Raw genomic sequence first — 17,880 nt, forward strand, 5'->3', positions numbered from 1 at the left:
CTCATATTGGGTCCTCAGGTTAACTTTGCCACATTTTCCGCCCAGTTAGAGTGAATAAAATAAATGTTCATTAGAAAAAGCAGTTGCAACTTGTTCTGCAAGGAAGAATTGTCTGAGTTGTGCAGGAGAACTAAACAAAATGTGGTTCCTGCTACTGCTCTAGACTGAACCCCTGGCAAAACTTCTTCCTGGCAGGGGTGGGTGAGAGCAACGAAAGGGGATGGAGAGGATCTTCTGCAGCTTGTATCAACTGCTGAGCCCCTCCTCTTCATTCTGCATATGGTTTTATTTGTCATCTCTCTCTCTCATACATTCTGCCTGTACTTCCTGCCTTCTGGGTCATTTCCTGGGCGAGTCAGTCTACTGAGGTAGCTTCATTCGCCCCAATGTTCCCAAGGCAGAAAAAGCCAAGTGCTCCCGAAATATACTCGGAGTCCTGTAGTGATTTCATGCTCTTTATTGCAGCTTGTAAAACAGTGATTGAATTGCTCCCCAAACCCCAAAAGGCTCTTATATACATTATTTACACAATGAGTCCCGTCTGATTCTGCTTCCCTCCTGGAGCCTGATTGGTCTTTTCCTGCAAGCCAATCAGTTGTTGCATTCTAGGATCCTACTTGCCTATTGTTCTGGGATCCAAGCTTAGTACATAGCAGCTCCCCACCCCACTGAAGGGCCCTTCCTTCCGGTTCTCTCCCTCTAAATAAGGGCAAGCAACTTTTGGGGGGCCTGAGGGACTACAATGGTCTGCTGCCCCTCAGAGAGCCACATCATGTCGGGTGGTCATGGCAAATGGATACCTGCCTACACACACTTGCTACACATTCAGCACCCTCATTCACGAAGATTGCTCACTGGGTGCCCAGGCAGAGCACCATCTGCTCTGAGCCACAACAGGTAACTTGGAGCTGCTGCCTCAAGCCAGAGTGTGCCTCATGGAGCTGCTCCAGGAGTAAAGCCTGACTCTTAGGGAGGTAGTACAACCGGCACATCCATCTCCAGCACTCCAAGCACTCTGCCAGGAGAAATAAGGCTGGTTTTGCTGAGTTGCTATTTTATTATAGGTATTGATTTTTGGTGTGTGTGTGTGGTGAAGGCCTCAAACACACTCATATATAAATTTCCCCCTGATCAGAGTTGATGTGGAATTTCTGCAGGTGTGGTGACAGTTTCTTCTGTCCCAGGTGCCCAGGCTGCCATTCTGCCAGGCCCACTGAGTCCAGCAGGACAGGCACCCTCAGGGCAGTTGCAAGAGAAGCCACCTGCGACCTTTGCCCACTTGTAGATTTAAGCTTCCAGGTATGGATCCAGGCTCTGAAAGACACCCTGTCTGGCAGTTCGTGCTAATATCATTTTCATGAAGCATGACCCAAAATGGGTCAGAGGGGCCCTGGTCAGAGACACCCCCAAACTAGGGCTCTCCTTGGCAACAAGAACCACTGGGATGAATGGAGCAAAGGCCGAGGCAGGAAGGGCAGGCACAAGTGCCGCCTTCTGCATTGCGGAAAAACTTTGATTGGCGCCTTTCCCCTCCCCATGGAAAGAGGGAGTTTGTGTTTGTCCCCTGACTCCCCCTTCCGCTCTCCTGTTTTCAGAAAAACATGCTTTGTTGACTACTTTGTCAGTCACTTTTGTTGCTATTTGGGGCTCATCCTTTCCTGGAATTGGCTGTACAGAACAGAGGAGATTTCATTTAGCCCCTTCACATCATGGGCAAAACATACGCCTGAGGTTTCCCCTGCAGATTAAAAAGCTTTCAAAGCAGTTGGGGTGGGGGCCGTAAAGGAAGCTGCTGCCTGCACTATGATGCTAATAACTTCCCAGAATCCTCTTTGCCCTTTGGCTGGTTACTGGCTGAAAACAGTGGCTCGCAAACGGAACTGGCCCAGAGATATTTTGGTTCCTGATATAAAAATCTAAAGGTCGGTCCTCCCCAGACACACACCTCATGAGGCATGTTATTGGCCTCCCGTTCATTGTCAATTTGACTTTTGTGTGCAGGAGATGTTCGCAGGGCTGGGTAGAGCTGCCTCCTATCTGAGCAACTCTGCCTCCCTTACAGTAAGGCTCCCTCTCACCTTCACACAAAAGCCCTGAATGCAGAATAGTCTGTTGTTTGCTGGGCTGTGCATAAACCTCAGTGGCTGCAGCTGTATTCAGAGGATGCTGAGGAACTCAGGCTGTTTCCCTGGACACAACAGCACCTCTGCCTATGAACACTGGTCTGGAAGGAGAACCTCCTTCAGCCCCTTGTATTTGATGGTGTGTGTGGGGGAGAGAGAGCAGGCTCTGTTGACCATGTGTTCTTCCTACTGTGGGCCCCTCGCTTCCTGGAAATGGTTGTGTTGTTATCCCTTTATTGAATGTTGGGGGACACACATCAGCCAGGCATTTCTTCTGCAGATTGAAAAGCTTTCAAGGCAGTTTGGGGCTGCCTCCTTCATTAGGGCATTAATCTCTTCCCAGAATCCTCTTCTTCCTCTCAGACAAACAATCATTAATACAGAGGAGCTATAAGTGTTATGCAGCAGTGCCTATGTTCCTGCCTTTATTTGTCATTATGGGACATGGGCATAGCCATGATTTATTTTAAGGGGGGCACTCTTTATGCTGAGGGAGGGGCAGAACTGAGTTATCTGTAATGTAACTGGTCAGTTAGTTACTTTTATTTCTTTTTTAATGTTTTTATTAAAGATTTTATTGGGTTGCAAAAGTACACACAACATCTCTGCTTTCAGTACATCTCTGCTTTCAGTTAATTGGAAGTGCAGTTTTGATTCTCCTTTCTGCACAAACAATCATTAATGAGCTTTAGAAAACAGGGGGGTTCTCAGGGGACATTGGGCATGGGGGGGCACAAAGCAGGGCTATAGTTGTTGCTGGGGTGGGGGCAGGGGGGTGAGGAGAGGTTTTTTTCAAGGCTTTGGCAGTTTCCTGGAATATGAAGAGGGGATGATCAGGTATAATAGTAGTTTCCAAAGTTTTAAGCAAAGAAGCAATGCTGTTTTTGCAGCCTGCGGTAACAAAAAATAGGGTTTGGGGCCATGTGAAAGCCTAAATTTCCCTCCTGTCCGCATTGTGCTTTAGACTTGCTTTATTTGTATAATTTTATTTCCTTAAAGCTCTGCAGCGCTGGTCTTCAACTGGTAGGTCAGGACCCACAAGTGGGTTGTGACCTGATCCAAGGTGGGTTGCAACAGGAGCAGACATATGGTAAAATAATTGATCCCTAAATGTATGTTTGGGTTAAAAGTGGGTCTTGGGTCTGAAGAGGTTTAAGATATCTGCTGCACAGACCTTGTGAGGAGGTGACCTCTGCTCCCTCATGGATGGCCCCCAATATTTTAAATATTTAATATGGGCACCCCAATCAGATACACAAAGCTGGTCTGGGCTCTCAAAGATCAACTTGGTTGTATGTGCCACTCAGAGGGGAACGGTGCTGGATCCCTAAGGAAGGCGAAAGTTCCTCTTATGGATCAGGAAATGGTAAAGTGCCATGATGCAGAGAGTAGAAATAAAAGAACAGTACTCTGAATGAAGAGATGTAGGAAATGGAGTCCTCCAAAGATTGATATTGTGACCTGTGTTTTTTCACTTGTTTATAAACAATATAGAATTAGGGGTTAGCAGTGAGGTGGCCAAATTTGCTGATGATACTAAATTGTTCAGTGTCGTTAAAAGAAAAAGAAATTGTGAAGAGTTCCAAAAAGACCTCTCCAAACGGAGTGAATAGGCAGTAAAATGGCAAATGCAATTAAATGTAAACAAGTTAAAACCATGCATGTTGGGATCATAATAATGTCATATGAACTCTCATGGGATCTGAACTGGCAGTGACTGGCCAGGAACAAGACATTGGCATCATATTAGATATCTTGATAAATATGCTGAGCCAGTGTGCAGCAGCTGTGGAAAAAGACTAATTCCATGCTAGGGATCATTAGGAAAGGAATTGAAAATAAAACTGCCAATATCATAATCAAGGGTGTAATCTACATTTGAAATACTGTGTGTAGTTCTGGTCACCTCACCTCAAAAAGGATACTGTTGAGCTGGAACAGGTTCAGAAAAGGCAGCCAAAATGTTCAACAGGATAGAGCAACAGTCTTATGAACAAATGTTGTAGCATTTGAGACTTTTGGGTTTAGAGAAATGGCAAGTAAAAGGAGACATGACAGAAATGTGTAAAATTATGCCTGGCGTGGAGAAATTAGCTAGAGAAATCATCATCATCAACAACAACAACAGAACTCATAACCATCCAATGAAGCTGAATGTTGGAAGATTAAGAATAGATAAAAGAAAGCAGTTTACCCGTGGAACTCACTCCCACAGGATGTAATGATGCCCACCAACTTGGATGGCTTTAGAAGAGAAGTCGACAAATTCGTGTAGGAAGATAAGGCTATCAATGGCTACTAGCCATGATGGTTTTGCCTGCCTCCACGGGCAGAGGCAGTAATGCTTTCAGTTGCTACAAACCGCATGAGCCGCTTGGCCTGATCCAGCTTTGAGGCTCTTATCTTCTTATGAAGCAACAAAATTCAGTCGTGCAGGAAGATGCACAAAGTGATGCTTCCACAGAAGCCCACCCACCCATTAGTTTGCAGTCATGTGGTCCAGTCAATTAATTACGTGTGTGATTAATAAAAGCCCTTAGCCAACTTGCAGCTCCGCAGAGCCACAGCACTCGATCAGGATAACGGACGGACGGCAAGAGTCAGGTACAGTAACTTTCTGCCTCTCCCACTCACTGAGTGTGAAATGTGCTGAGCAGCACATTCCACAGGATAGGGCCCAGAGAATGTGTGTGTGTGTGTGCGTGTGTGTGCGCGCGCACTTGTTGCTTTGCACAAAGAAAGTGGTATGTTCATCTCCCATTAAGCAGAGCAGCCCTTTGGTGGGGGCAGTGCGAAGGAGCCATGGAAGAGGGGCAGCTGCTGCACACCTTCTCCTTTGGGGTCTGCAGGGGGCTTGGGTATTTCCACAGGGCTTTGTCCACTGTGTACCCATTGCAAGAAGACATCTCTGTACTGAGCTGCTCCAAAGGTTTGCTGGTGCCTGAATGCTGCCCTTGATAGAGGAAACCAAGCTTCTCTTACATCCCCACTTAGCCACGGAACTTGCCAAGCTGTCCGCCCTCTCAGCCTAACCTACTTCACAGGATTGTTATGAGGGTTAATTGGGGAGATTGCTCTGAGCAAAGAAGGAAGAGGAGAAGATGATGGGCAGGCAGCTGGCTTGATTGCTTTGAGGGAAGGGAAGCGGAATGCAGCAGGGGCTTCAAGCCTCGAGATGACTGTCCTGGGGTGCTCTCAGGCTGGAGAGACAAACTCCTTGCAAGGTCTCTCTTTGGTCTCTTTCAGAAAAGCCTGTGAGGGAGCCCAGCTCTACAAGCTGGGGAGCGGGGGGAAGGGGATACAGTGTGCATGGTGTGGTTTGTGTGATATGAAATGCCCCCCCAGAAAGGTTGGTGGGCTTTGCCGTCACCTGTGTTATTCCCAATTTAGGCCACCTCTCAGCCCAGCATCTCAGCCCTCTCCCTCCCCACCACCACTTGTTTCTTGCTTGGTTATCCAGGGAGACCATGTTGAGGATCCTGCTGCTGTCCTTAGGACTCCTGCAAGAAATCCCCACCACCCTGGCCTCTAACCCCAACCACAGCCGCCGTCTGGCCGAGCGGGGCCCCTCCATGCTGGACGAAGAAGGCCGCTCCAGCTACCCAGGGCTTCTGCAGGTGATCAAAGAGGGACCCCCAGGTCAGTTTCTCTCCTTTCCCCTCTGCCTGTCTCTGCAGCCTTTGTACATGCAACACAGCTCTAATGTAGTTGAGGGGCCCTGGGCAAGAAAACCCTCTTGTCTTCCAAGTGTGGAAAACTCAGAGTGCTTTCCCCTTCGCTGGGTGGTTTCCTTTGGCCTGACACTTTTGAGTTCCTGGATTAAGGCAGCGTGTATTGCAAGCCCTCTGCTTGTGAGTAACACTGTGTTCATGTTATGTACCAGCTTCAAACCCAGTAAGGTCATTCCACCCTCAACCCCACCCCCTGCATTTCAAATAGCATCTGTGCATCATTATACAAGTTGCCGGCTGTCTGTCCACACAGGTGGGAAGACAGGGGTGCAGATGTCTTCATATGGATCAAAGCTGTTTCGGAGGGAAACACAGTATTTCTCAGGAAACTACAGGACAGTGTCGATTCTAGCTAATGGTAGCTTCCCAAGCCAGCAGCGGGAGAGTACAGTATAGGGAAGGAGGCTGTGCCCAGCCACAGATGCCAAGAGCTCTCATGGACGGGCTCTTTACCCATCAAGCAAACCCAGATTCACAACTGATCTCATGCACGTAGTTAATTATTTTATAAATCACCCTCTAACAAAAAGTTATCTGGGCGGCTCACGGAATAACAATACACCACAGCAATAACAATGACAATGACATTAAATGAAGTATTAAGGCAAGGCCAGATAAGAGCAAAAGAGGCAAAGGGTGGTGGTACTCAGCTAAGTTTTACTCAAGAGTAGATGTACTGAAATCAATGGACCTAATTTAGTCACGTTCACTAGTTTTACAGAGGAAAATTTAGTTGAATAGCACTCAAAGAACACAAAATTTAACAAATCACCAAAGGCAAAACAATCTTATTAGCTAAATTATTATTTAAAAGGCTTGGGTTTTTGGTCACGGCTGAGAAGACATTTACATGGGCTCCAATTAGACACCTCTGGGGAGAATAGATCAGAAGTTGTGAACAGCAGCTTTGGGAAGGCAGTGAAGGAGCTTCCACACCTTTGTTTTTCTTTCACAGATTTTGAACACCTGGCTGCTCTGGAGATGCCAATTGCCCAAGATGACCTTGTGCTAGAAGCAAACGCAATGGAGCCACAGCAGGTAACTGAAACCCTCCCACAAGCTCCCTGACTGTGCTTGCATATCAGAAGTGTCCCTACACTGAGTCAGGCATTGCTCCATCTTGCCCAGGATCATGCAGTCACATTAGCAGTCATTCTGCAAGAGAGAAGCATCCCAGATCCCAAATGATTGAATCTGGGACCTTACCTGTGCAAGGTGTGTGTGATGAAGCTATGGGTCCTCCACCAACGCCATAGGACGAAGAGCTTATTTATTATTAAAAGTATCCTCTGCCCTTCCTCCAAAAGGAGCATTTGGTACAATTGCATCCTGCAGCTCTGGATAATCCACCCCTCTTCCTTACACTGGTCAACCTTCCCAATTTGTGCTAGATCAATGTCATGATCAGAAAACATCCCATAATGATACCAGTAGAACAAACAACTCCAGGTGGACCAAGCCAATGAGGTGGCATTTCCCCATCCTCCTGAAATGTATGGATCCAGAGGCTCCTTCCAAGTAGGAGCAGGCCGAGGTTGTCATAACTTGTTTTATAGCCATACATGTATTCTAAGTCAAACCCTGGAGGAAGAGCAATCAGTCAGAGTCTTCGTCAGGTAGGCTGTTGACCAATATATGGGAAAGCAAGGTTTGGATTAATATACTGTGGCCAACGGGATGCTGCCAGGTTGCTTTCTGTGCAGCCTAGACCCAAGCCATAAATAGCTGGATGTGTGTGTTTTTCTTTTCAAATGTGTATCTTCAGAGCAGCAGAAGTGCTTCTTGCCAAGCACGTCTGACCTCTTCATTCCTTCCCGTTGCTCTCTTTGCAGATGTTGCTGACGGCCCTGCAGACCCAGGGAAGGGAAGAGCGTTCCCCTCGAAGATGTGTCCGCTTGCAGGAATCTTGCCTTGGGCACAAGCTCCCCTGCTGTGATCCATGTGCCACCTGCTACTGCCGCTTCTTCAATGCCAATTGCTTTTGCAAGAAATTTAGCAACACTTTCCCCTGTGGCAAGAACTAGCCTTCATCAGGGTGCCACTCCCTTATGTTAAAATGGGCTCCTGTTCTTTTTACCCATTTTAATAAAAAGGAGCGACGAAAACACGAGCTTCTTTCCTTCCAAAAGAAAAACAGACAACCAAAAGCCTTGATCGCCTCAGCAGGTGACAGTTCTCCAGCATTCTCCTAAAACCCAAAGCTTTAGCCAGCCATTCTTGGCATATCTGGGTACTTGAGATTGGGAAAGGGATGGCTTATTGTGCTGTACAGACCTGGGTTCCCCATCTCAGGGTCTCTGAGTAGGTTACTGTACAGTGGCACTTAGAAACCTATTTTTGTCATGAAGTGTTATATTAATAAATACTACTACTGCTAATAATAATGTATACCTATATTATGCCTGGGTGGTAAGGTTTCCAGGGCATGGAGCCCACTCCATGGTGGGATAGAATTTTGTGGCATGGTTATACTTCTGAAGTAGCCTCAGAACATGAACAGGGCACTTTCAGCAGCAGGTGAAACTCAGCAGCTGCGTCTACCAGCGGACACTTTCAATGAAAGGAAGGAAGTGGGGAGGGAGGGAGGAACTAGTCCTATATCAATGGATAAAAACCGTCTCAGGAAGGAGCAAAGTTTAGAGCAGTGTTCATCAAACAGTGAGCCAGGAGCCAGCAGTCTGGCCAGCTCCCTTAGCTGTGCCATTGCCTTTTGGTTGGGCCAGTGCCAACCCTTGCGAAGATGACTGAGAGACAAAGAGGTCTGAGGTGTGTGGGGAGATCTCCCTCCTGATTTAGGAATCCCTCCCTCCCTCCCTGGTTTAGGAAGGGCACTCATTGAATGAAGAAACTGCAACAAGACTGCCCCAACACCAGGAAGCAGCAACAGGAATGTGAACTTCAGTGGTTGTATTTATTAACCAATAACAGCTCAAAATTTTAGCATAAAAGCTGGAATTTGCTACAGGGGTACCAGCTTGTCCCCACTGAACTTTGGAGGGAATCACACAGGGTTGGGGAGAATACAGCAGTGACAGATCAGGCATCTCTCTTGACAAGCCTGCAAAACACTGCAACACTTTGACAGATCAGGGGCCACAGAAATAGAAAGGGGGATAAAGGGGGGGGAGAGAAAAGAATGAAAGAAACTGGAAGGGTCTTTTTGGAGGGAGGATGGCATACAAGTCTAGTGTGAAAGGAGAATGGAAGAAGACAGACAGGAGATGAGTGTAAATAATTTAAGAAACGTGGGGGTGGGGAGAGAAACCATTCTCCACCTGGGAATTTTGCGTAAAACGGGGAGGTGGCTAAATTTCCAAAGCAAGTGCCTGGACTTGGGTTGGGGAACGCTGAGCTCTGGGACTTCTCACCACAAAGAAAGCGCAGTTTATTTAGCAATTTCCAAAGACTCGGATTATCTCTTGAGGAAACGTCGATGCCAGGCATTGCTAGCTGATGGCAACGAGCTCCGGCTGCTTCTGCGCCTGGCCCGCTATTTTGTGCCTGGGACCGAGGCTGAGTCATATTCCGCGTCCTCAAGTGGGCTGGGGGCATTTGACAGTCCTGGCAGGGAGTCTCTTTCCCGCTTTCTCAGCAAACAACCCGCTGATCTGCGGGGCCGCAGAGAAGCCGGACCTGCCCAGGGACCTCCGAGGGAGGAGGGGCGTACGATGTGGCCGCCAGGGGGCAGCCGCGCCATTCTAGGCATCAAGCCATAGACGTGCGCCTTCCTAGAGGAGCCATCCTTGCCTCAGCCTCAGCGGGCCTTTCTCCGCCACTCCGGCCTGCTCTCTAGAAACGGCCCCGCGAGGCTCTCCTCGCGCCGAAGTCGTCGGAAGTGCGGGGTTGGCCAGGGGCCGCCAGCCGCAGCCGCAGCCGCGCTTGCGCACTCCTCACGGGCCCGCACTAAGTCCTCCTGAAAGTAACGGACCCAAGACAGTCGTGTCCATTAACCTCAGCGGGTCTACTCTGAGGAGAACCATAGCTGACTAACGCCCTGGATACACAAATGAGGGCTTGGAAGCACCGAAATCGCCCCGGCGGCTGCCGAGGTCTTCTATTGCCCAATGGCAGCGCTCCGTTGGTTTCTATGGGCAACCCTCATTTCCAACCCGGGAGGGGGCGCTTAAAAGAGTCTGACAGGAAACAGGAAACCGCCCCGGCGGGCCTTTCTAGGAGTCGTGGAAGAAGCAGAGGTTTCGTCAGGATCACGTGAGAGACGAGAATTTTGCTCCCACTTCCGGCGGCCCCTCAGCCTCCTCCGAGCCCGGCCGGTTCCCTTGTCCGCCACCGCCGCCGCGATGTTGCTCTCGTGCTTCCCGGAGCTGTACTTCAACGTAGACAGCGGCTACCTGGAAGGCCTGGTGCGAGGCTTCAAGGCCGGCGTCCTCAGCCAGGCCGACTATGTCAACCTCGTCCAGTGCGAGAGCCTCGAAGGTCAGCTGGGGAGGGGGAGGTGTTCCTGAGCATGTGCAGAGCGCGAGGCGCCTAGCGCGACTTTTCCTCGGGGATCCGCTCCGGGCCCTGCTTAGCTAGCCGCCCACACCACGGGCCGCTACCTGCTCCTTGCCCCGCCGCCATTCCTGGTAGGTTTCGGTTGGCCTGGTCGCGCTTCATCCTCAGGGCGGCCGCTTCTTCAGTCAGGAGACTGGCCGAGCCTGGAGCAGAAGCGGGGGCGAGCGGGGGCGGGGGCGCGTTGGAGGTGACTTGCTTCAGCTGCAAGTTGTTTTGCTTGATTTCCTTGTGGTGGCGTTGTATGATGAAGTTCTTTGATTCACCAGATTTAAAAAATAGCTCTATCCTTGCTGAGGTTCCTGCCATGAAGGACTTTAAAGGTAAACGCACACACTTTGAGTGGAACCTGGAAGCAGGTGAAGGTGCTGGGTTTGTGAAAGAAAGGTGAAAGAGGTTTGTAACACCCATCTTAATACTGATGATGCGGCAGTCCAAGTCCCCAGGTAACTTCATTCAGTCATGTCACCTAATTAAGCAATGTGGGGTAAGGAAAGAGAACCCTCCTGGACCCCAAAGCATAGATGCTATGAAATGACTGCCTAGGTCCAAGTGGAAAGACAGGAAAACAGTGCTGCCAACTCCAAACTTATATATGGTCACATGGTCATTGCTTTCAAAAGCCACAGAAAACTGCCGGAACGAACAGAGTCATGCTTCCCCTGAAAACGCACACAACTTGTGATGCTTTAAAGGCTGACATGTTTATTGCAGCAGAAAGTTTCTGTAGAATTAGAGCCTCATAAGTTCAAAGGTAGCATCAAGCACAGTCACCAGCTTCTGCTCTTGTGAATAGTAACTGCACTTGCATTAAGATTCTGCATCCCCCCTCCTTTTCCCCCACTTAAAGATTTTTGGGCCGCACATCTTTGGATAGCACACTATAGAAATACTTTGGGGGGGTCTTTATGATATCAGCACGCACTCTTGTGTTTGTAATGTAACATGTCTGTCTCTCTGGAATTTGTCATCAGTGAGTGTTTTTGCAAGATAATCAAGAACAAGCTTTGTCAAATTTTTAAATGAAGGGAATTCCCAGATTGCAGGGCAGCTGTCAAGAGCCCTGCAAGTGGGAACTGACACCAAAGTGTGTTTCAGACTATAAGGGCTGGAGCAAGTCTTCTTGGGGCTCTGAGCAAAATCCCAAATTCCTTTATGGAAAGGGAGTCATAGGAAGCCTTGTCACATTTCTAAGGCCAAAGGCTTTGGCTCGTTCGCTTAAATGTTAGCTCCATTGGGTTCATAATTCCTAATGAATTATGAACCCAATTTCTTTCCAAGTAAGTCTGCTTTAGGACTGAAGTTTTTGAAGTAATGGTAATGTAAGCTGGGGAAATAAGTAGCAAAATTCAACATTTCTTCACCTGAGTTGAACATCCTTTTATCATATGTTAAATTTCGTGCTGCGTTTTCCAGATTGTCTTGGCAGCTTTTTCAGTTGAGTTCAGAGAATGTTTTGCAGGATGAAACTGTTTCTTCATTAATATTCTTTTATTTTACCATTAATATTTTTTTATTTACTGCTCAATTGTGGCTAAAATTCAAAGTGATTTGCCAAAAATACTAAAATTATCAATAAAAACTATTTAAAAAATCAAAATCAACAGTAAAAGAAGTTAAAACACATCAGCATGTCTGGATAAGCTGGTCTAAAGAAAAATGTTTTTAGCAGGCACAGAAAAGAGTACAGCAAATACACCTTCTTGATATCAGTAGGCAGCAAGTTCCAAATTTTAGGTGCTGCTGCACTAAAAAAAAGTGATTTTTTTACAAATGTGGAATGGATATTATGTGGCACCTGTAATAGTGTCAATTCCACAATTGACATATTGTCAGTTGGGCATATATGAATAAGGTGATCTGGTAGGTAAACTAGTTACAAGGCGTTAAGGCAACTCCCAATTTATGTGGGGGTTACGTTCCAAGGCACCGTACGTTTAAATGAAATCATGTCTATTTCCAACAGCATTGAAAAAGCCTGCAAACACCCATCCTGCCCCTGTTCCGTTCCTCCCCGTTTTGTTATCGTTTCTGGGTTCAGCGCAGTTGCGCACCTATCAAACATTCCTAAAATGGTTGCTGCCGGTATCCTAATAGTAACCCCTTGAACTTGGCTCAGTAGCAAATTGGTAACCAGTGTAGCTCTCTAAGCTTATCCCACACATAAAGGACTCAACAAATGTAGGCTGCAGGACTAGACACACTTACCTGAGAGTAAGTCTCATTGAACTTGGGAGGGCTTATGTCTGAGTAAACATCCATATGGTCACACCGCCTGGCACATGGAGAATAATATTGACGGGAGTTCCTTCATTTTCTCTTTTGTGAGGGTAATCGGCTGACACACTGTGGAGATTGCAAGAGGTGGAGATGTAAAAGAGCCCTGGGCTGCTGAATGAACAAGCTACAATAGACTCAATTCATACCAATTGATTAAAAAAGACCACCTCATTTATTAATAATACTTGCTGCTTTTCCAGCAAAAATTCTCTAAGCAGTTTGAGTAGTAAAATTGGGCAGCTGCAGCATCCCCTGTGCTCTTCCTTGAGTCCTTCATAGCTTGGTAGTGCCTGTCTTTCCTGGCTCTTTGAGCTCTCAGTGGAAGAGGCTGTTCAAGGTGCTCTGTGTGTGTGTGTGTGTGTGTGTGTGTGTGTGTGTGTGTGTGTAAAGTCCTCTTTCCACTCCTCTGGATAAGTCCCCCTGCCCTGGAAGTGGGTCATTAAGTATTGGGCCCCAGGTGACACAATCTGTTAGTGTCCAAAGGAGGATGAGTTTCGTCTCATTTGGGCAATGGTATTGACGTCTCCTTGGCTTTACAGGATGAACTGACAATGCTAGTGATTACATATGTTTTTACTCATTAGTCTAGGTTATTACTAACTAATTAAAATATATATCTCCTTTCCTTTCCAGAAGAAATACTGAGGCGGTTTACAAACTGATAAAAGCCGATGACAAAACAGCAAGAATTTGGTTATAAAACCAGTTATAAAATACAGCTCCCTGTATATATAAACATACACATATATAAACATCCATGGAAACAGAACAAAAAGTCGGGAGATTCAAGTCGGGGGATCAGGGAGCTGCTTGTCTAGATGATGTGTCTCAAAGCTTCAGCTCGAAATGTTAAGCAGGGCTCTTCTAATAGCAATCCTGCCTATTTGCTACCAGGCCAATTCAAGATGCTTGAATGGAATGATCCTACAAATCCCTAAAAGGGGTTGCTTGAAGGAGGAAGATCCAATTTCCTGTCTTTTTTCTAGCCATGTCTTTATACAGTGGTACCTCTGGATGTGAACAGGATCCGTTCTGGAGCCTCGCACGCATCCAGAAGCTAACGCAACCTGCATCTGCGCGTGCACAGGTCCCAATTTGCCGCTTCTGCACATGCGTGTGACGTCATTTTGACCGTCTGCGCATGTGCAAGCGGTGAAACCTGGAAGTAATGCACTCTGTTACTTCCAGGTCGCCGCAGCACGCAACCCGAAAATACTTATACCGAAGCTACTTCAGCCTGAGGTATGACTGTAATTGGCAGGGGAAGGAGCCCTGTTTAGCCCATTGGCATGGCTTGTTGCACAATGACAGGGCTTCCTCTTTCATGGCCCACCCAACTATGGAACTTCCACCCTTTCTAAGTTAGGGGGTGTTTCCTTTGGTGTTTACTGAAGACACATCACTTCACACAAGCATCTGAGGAGATGTTTATGTATTCGTTTTAGCCATTTTAATTACTCTTATGTTGATTCTTTGTTTTGTTTTGCAGTGCCTTGCTTGAAGGACAGTCTAGAAATGTAATAAATACATGACACTGAATGACAGTTCTGGCAGTCAGGGGAAGGGTAGGTTGAGACTAGAGGTTTAAAACCATTCCAGAGGTTTCTTCTCTTCCAATAGTTCTGCACATCTTTGCTTGTGTTCTTAATTTCCCGGCTTGCTGGGATCAGCCTCTTGTAATTCCTCACTACCACCATGAGGTGGTGCCCCAGACCTCTGCCTGGCTTTTCTTTCCTGTCTGACTTTGCAGTGTGTTATAGCAGACATGGCCAAACTTGGCCCTCCAGCTGTTTTGGGACTACAGTTCCCATCATCCCTGACCACTGGTCCTGTTAGCTAGGGATGATGGGATTTGTAGACTGGATTATTGTAACTCGCTCTACGTGGGGCTGCCCTTGAGACTGACCCAGAAACTCCAGCGGGTGCAGAATGCCGCGGCGAGACTCCTTATGGGGTCTTCGCTGCGAGACCACTTCATCCGGTACTATACCAGCTGCACTGGCTCCCGGTGGAGTACAGGATCAGGTTTAAGGTGCTGGTTTTAACCTTTAAAGCCCTTTACGGCCTAGGACCCTCGTACCTACGGGACCGCCTCTCCTGGTATGCCCCACAAAGAAACCTACGGTCTGCAAATAAAAACATCCTGAAGGTCCCAGGCCTCAGAGAGGTTAGGCTGGCCTCAACTAGAGCCAGGGCCTTCTCGGCTGCGGCTCCAATCTGGTGGAACGCTCTGTCACAAGAGACTAGGGCCCTGCGGGACCTGACATCTTTCCGCAGGGCCTGCAAGACAGAGTTGTTCCACCAGGCCTTTGGTCAGGGCGCAGCCTGACTCCCTCCTCTGGCAACCTGCATAGAGTTTTGCTTAATGGTTGCCATCAACTTGATTTTAATTAATTTTTATAATGAAATATTTTTAGAATGTTGGTTTATTTGATTGTTTGATTATTTGATTGTTGTTAGCCGCCCTGAGCCCGGCTTCGGCTGGGGAGGGCGGGATATAAATAAAATTTATTATTATTATTATTATTATAGTCCCAAAGCAGCTGGAGGGCCAAGTTTGGCCATGCCTATGTTATTTGGGGGGGGGGGTTCCCTGCATTTATGGCCCTGTTGGCCGCCATAAGAGCCATTTCTTTGTCAGAAACTTTCCATTTGAATCTGCCTGCCTTTTGAGTATATGGTTCCAGTTTGCCAGAACCAAATATATGAAAACTTGTGTGCTGTTAAGCATGTCTGCTGGTTTGCAGAATCTTCATTGTTTTCCAGGAAGCTGTATGAGAGTGTTTGAGAATTTGCTTATTGTATGCTCTTGCCCTTTCCCATGGCCTGCTATGCTGTTTTGACCTGGATGTTCCTTGGCATTTGTTGGGACAGCCATGCACCTTCTTCTATCTAGTGCAGCATCATGTTCCCACTTGCTGCATGACTCCTAGAAGCTTGTAAGCAGCAACTCTCCCCTCCTGTTTGGCCCCAGCACCTGACCTTTGGGGGCTATAATGCCTTTGAACATGGTGGTTCCATGCTGTTTATTTACCGTAGGGTTGTGGGCTCAGGTCTGCCTGGAAAACATTTGACCCCTAATATGTGGGGGCTCTGTAGTTATTCAGTGGGATGGAGATGGACTGTGGGATCAGTCTGAAGGACTGTATGGTCCACAGCTGCTGTTTACTACATTTCTGAGCTGTTCTTCCTCCAAAGGACAAAATGCCCCTGCAAACTGCCTAGCCTCCTCCCCTGTGAATTGGATTAAGCTGCAAGACATGAACTAGCCGAAGGCCACCCAGTGAGCCTCATGATTGATTGGAACCTGGATCTCCTAGATGTAATCCAGCGCTAGCCTCTGCACCACACCAACACTGAACAGTGGTTCTGGGGCTGAGCCAAGGCAGAAGTGAAGGAGTCGTCAATCTTTGGGGGCCCATTTTGAATGCTGAGAGTATGCCGTGAGCACTAACAGCCACATCTGGTTGGCTCTCTCCCTTCCCCCTCCCACCTCTACCGGCAAAGAACACACAACTTTGCTTTTCCATGTAATCTGGGTAAAAGTCAGATCCAGTAGAATTAAAATGGATCCTCTTGAATTTGTAGCTTTTTCCCCTTGACCCACCCCCATCAAAGTAAAGTTTCTCCAGAGGTGGGGAACATATGACAGTGGATTATGCTGCCCTCTTGTGCTCCCCAAAGGAAATGCATGCCTTTGCTCATTTGCTTGACCCAGAGCACTCCCCAGTAAGTCTATGGATTCCTCAGGATTGTGCTATGCTCTTTGACTGTTCGTATGAGTGTGTGTGTTTGTGAGGTAGATTTGATCTTTGCTCTGTGTTTCACGTTCACCATAAGGTTTCCCCTGGTTCCACTACATTTGACCTCTCCTGCTTCATAATTATCCTTACTGCTTCTGGTCCGCTTGGAGTTTCAGTTAAAACACCAGTCACTTCGTTTTGTTACTAACAGCTTCCTCTCTTAACTCAGTGTGCTTATTTGCTGTGTCTTTGTGCTTAAACAGGGAAAAATGAAGTGTTCAGTTTTTCAGTGCCTGAATCCTTGTGGATCCTCATGATTTTTAAAGAGAATGACAACAATACCCTCGAGATGCAGAATACATCTGGATGCAGAGGGTGACCTATGATTTGATTAAGATTTTGAGTGGATACCTTGTAAACATTGAGGATCTATCAGGATCTGTACATCAGTCATGGTTTTGCACCACAGCAGTAATAGAAAGCACCAGATTCATTCAGTCAATGGAGAGAAATGTTTGTGATTTGATAGTGGAAACCTGTGGAAAAATTATGCAGTTTCAAAAGATCATCTTTTCCAAAGTGTGTACATGCCTGTGTGCAGGCACCTTCTGTCTGCCCTCTAACACTCTCCCCTCAATTCTCTCTCCTCACTCACTCATGCACCACACAACTCTTCCTCCATTATCTCCCTTGATTTCTGTGGCATCTCACTCCCCCCCCCCCCGCAGACCCTCTGTTTTCCTGCCATGAATCTCCCTTTCCCTTTTGCTCTTACCATCTTGTTCCTTCTGCTTTTTGTTCACGTGCTGTGCTGTTCTGAGCCTTGAAAAGCACATAGAGCTGAAGGAGGAAGTGGGAAGGAGCATGAGTCTTCCAACTTCCTCCTTCAGCTCTAAGTGCTTTTCAAGGCTCAGAACAGCATGTGAACCAAAAAAGCAGATACTACCACTTCAAGGTATCCGCTGTAGCACCCTTAGTGGCTGGCTTGTTTGACAGCTAGGTATAGGGCAGGACACATTTAAAGGGCCACTTCCGAAAGTGACAGTGTGGCTTTTTGAACATTAGTGTTTGGTTTATGTTTCCTGTGTTTGGGAATGTGTTTAATGCACTTACATACATGCATTTATTTTATGGAACCTCAGTTTTCTTATTTCACAGTCAGATAGAAACGGATGCTCAACTGCCCAGCTCTTGTGCACTTCCAGTGATTTCTTGTTAAAAAGTGCATGCAGACAGGTACAGAAATACCTGCCTCCATGGCCCAGAAGGAGATTGAGGAATGACTGAAGGGAGGGGCCAGAAAACACAACATAAAATAATTTAGTTATACTTTGACCACTGAAATGGATGGGAAAACTGAGCTATTCCTATGAAAAGCGTAAGACTAAAAGCAGAGTATGTAGATGATCAGCTGTCAGTTGTGCACACCAACAAATCAGGTCTAACCAACAACCCCATGTTGGTTTCTCATTTGTCCCCATGTTTCTCATTTGT

The 17,880-nt window shown here is 47.1% G+C and overlaps 2 protein-coding genes across 4 annotated transcripts in view; both read left to right on the top strand.

Moving 5' to 3' along the window:
* Positions 1–541: 541 nt before the first annotated feature.
* Positions 542–7,961, top strand: AGRP (agouti related neuropeptide). Of its 3 annotated transcripts, none has more exons than XM_083628310.1 (4): positions 542–897; positions 5,584–5,762; positions 6,810–6,892; positions 7,687–7,961. In XM_083628310.1, the coding sequence occupies exons 1-4, from the start codon at positions 743–745 to the stop codon at positions 7,876–7,878; spliced, it is 609 nt and encodes a 202-aa protein (XP_083484436.1). In that variant the 5' UTR covers positions 542–742; the 3' UTR covers positions 7,879–7,961. The 3 variants fall into 3 exon arrangements, with proteins under 3 accessions (XP_083484436.1, XP_083484438.1, XP_083484437.1); XM_083628312.1 differs by having other exon boundaries at positions 542–709; XM_083628311.1 differs by lacking the exon at positions 542–897 and adding an exon at positions 2,896–4,727.
* Positions 7,962–8,843: 882 nt separating this feature from the next.
* ATP6V0D1 (ATPase H+ transporting V0 subunit d1) overlaps positions 8,844–17,880 on the top strand; it is a 32,972-nt gene continuing 23,935 nt past the window's right edge. Inside the window, exon 1 of the mRNA XM_083628309.1 lies at positions 8,844–10,288. Coding sequence (XP_083484435.1) covers positions 10,153–10,288 — 136 coding nt within the window. The 5' untranslated portion in view covers positions 8,844–10,152. The remainder of the gene's footprint in view (positions 10,289–17,880) is intronic.

The sequence above is a fragment of the Podarcis filfolensis genome, assembly GCF_964270895.1.
Source record: "Podarcis filfolensis genome assembly, chromosome: 8".
Lineage (NCBI taxonomy): Eukaryota > Metazoa > Chordata > Lepidosauria > Squamata > Lacertidae > Podarcis > Podarcis filfolensis.

What these genes read in the sequence shown, in the direction of transcription:
- AGRP (XM_083628310.1), top strand. Translation starts at nt 743, where the DNA reads ATGGTCTGCTGCCCCTCAGAGAGCCACATCATGTCGGGTGGTCATGGC. An exon ending in TCTGCTCTGAGCCACAACAG is followed by an intron (nt 898 to 5,583) that starts GTAACTTGGAGC and finishes TTGGTTATCCAG; the next exon opens with GGAGACCATGTTGAGGATCC. An exon ending in GATCAAAGAGGGACCCCCAG is followed by an intron (nt 5,763 to 6,809) that starts GTCAGTTTCTCT and finishes TTTCTTTCACAG; the next exon opens with ATTTTGAACACCTGGCTGCT.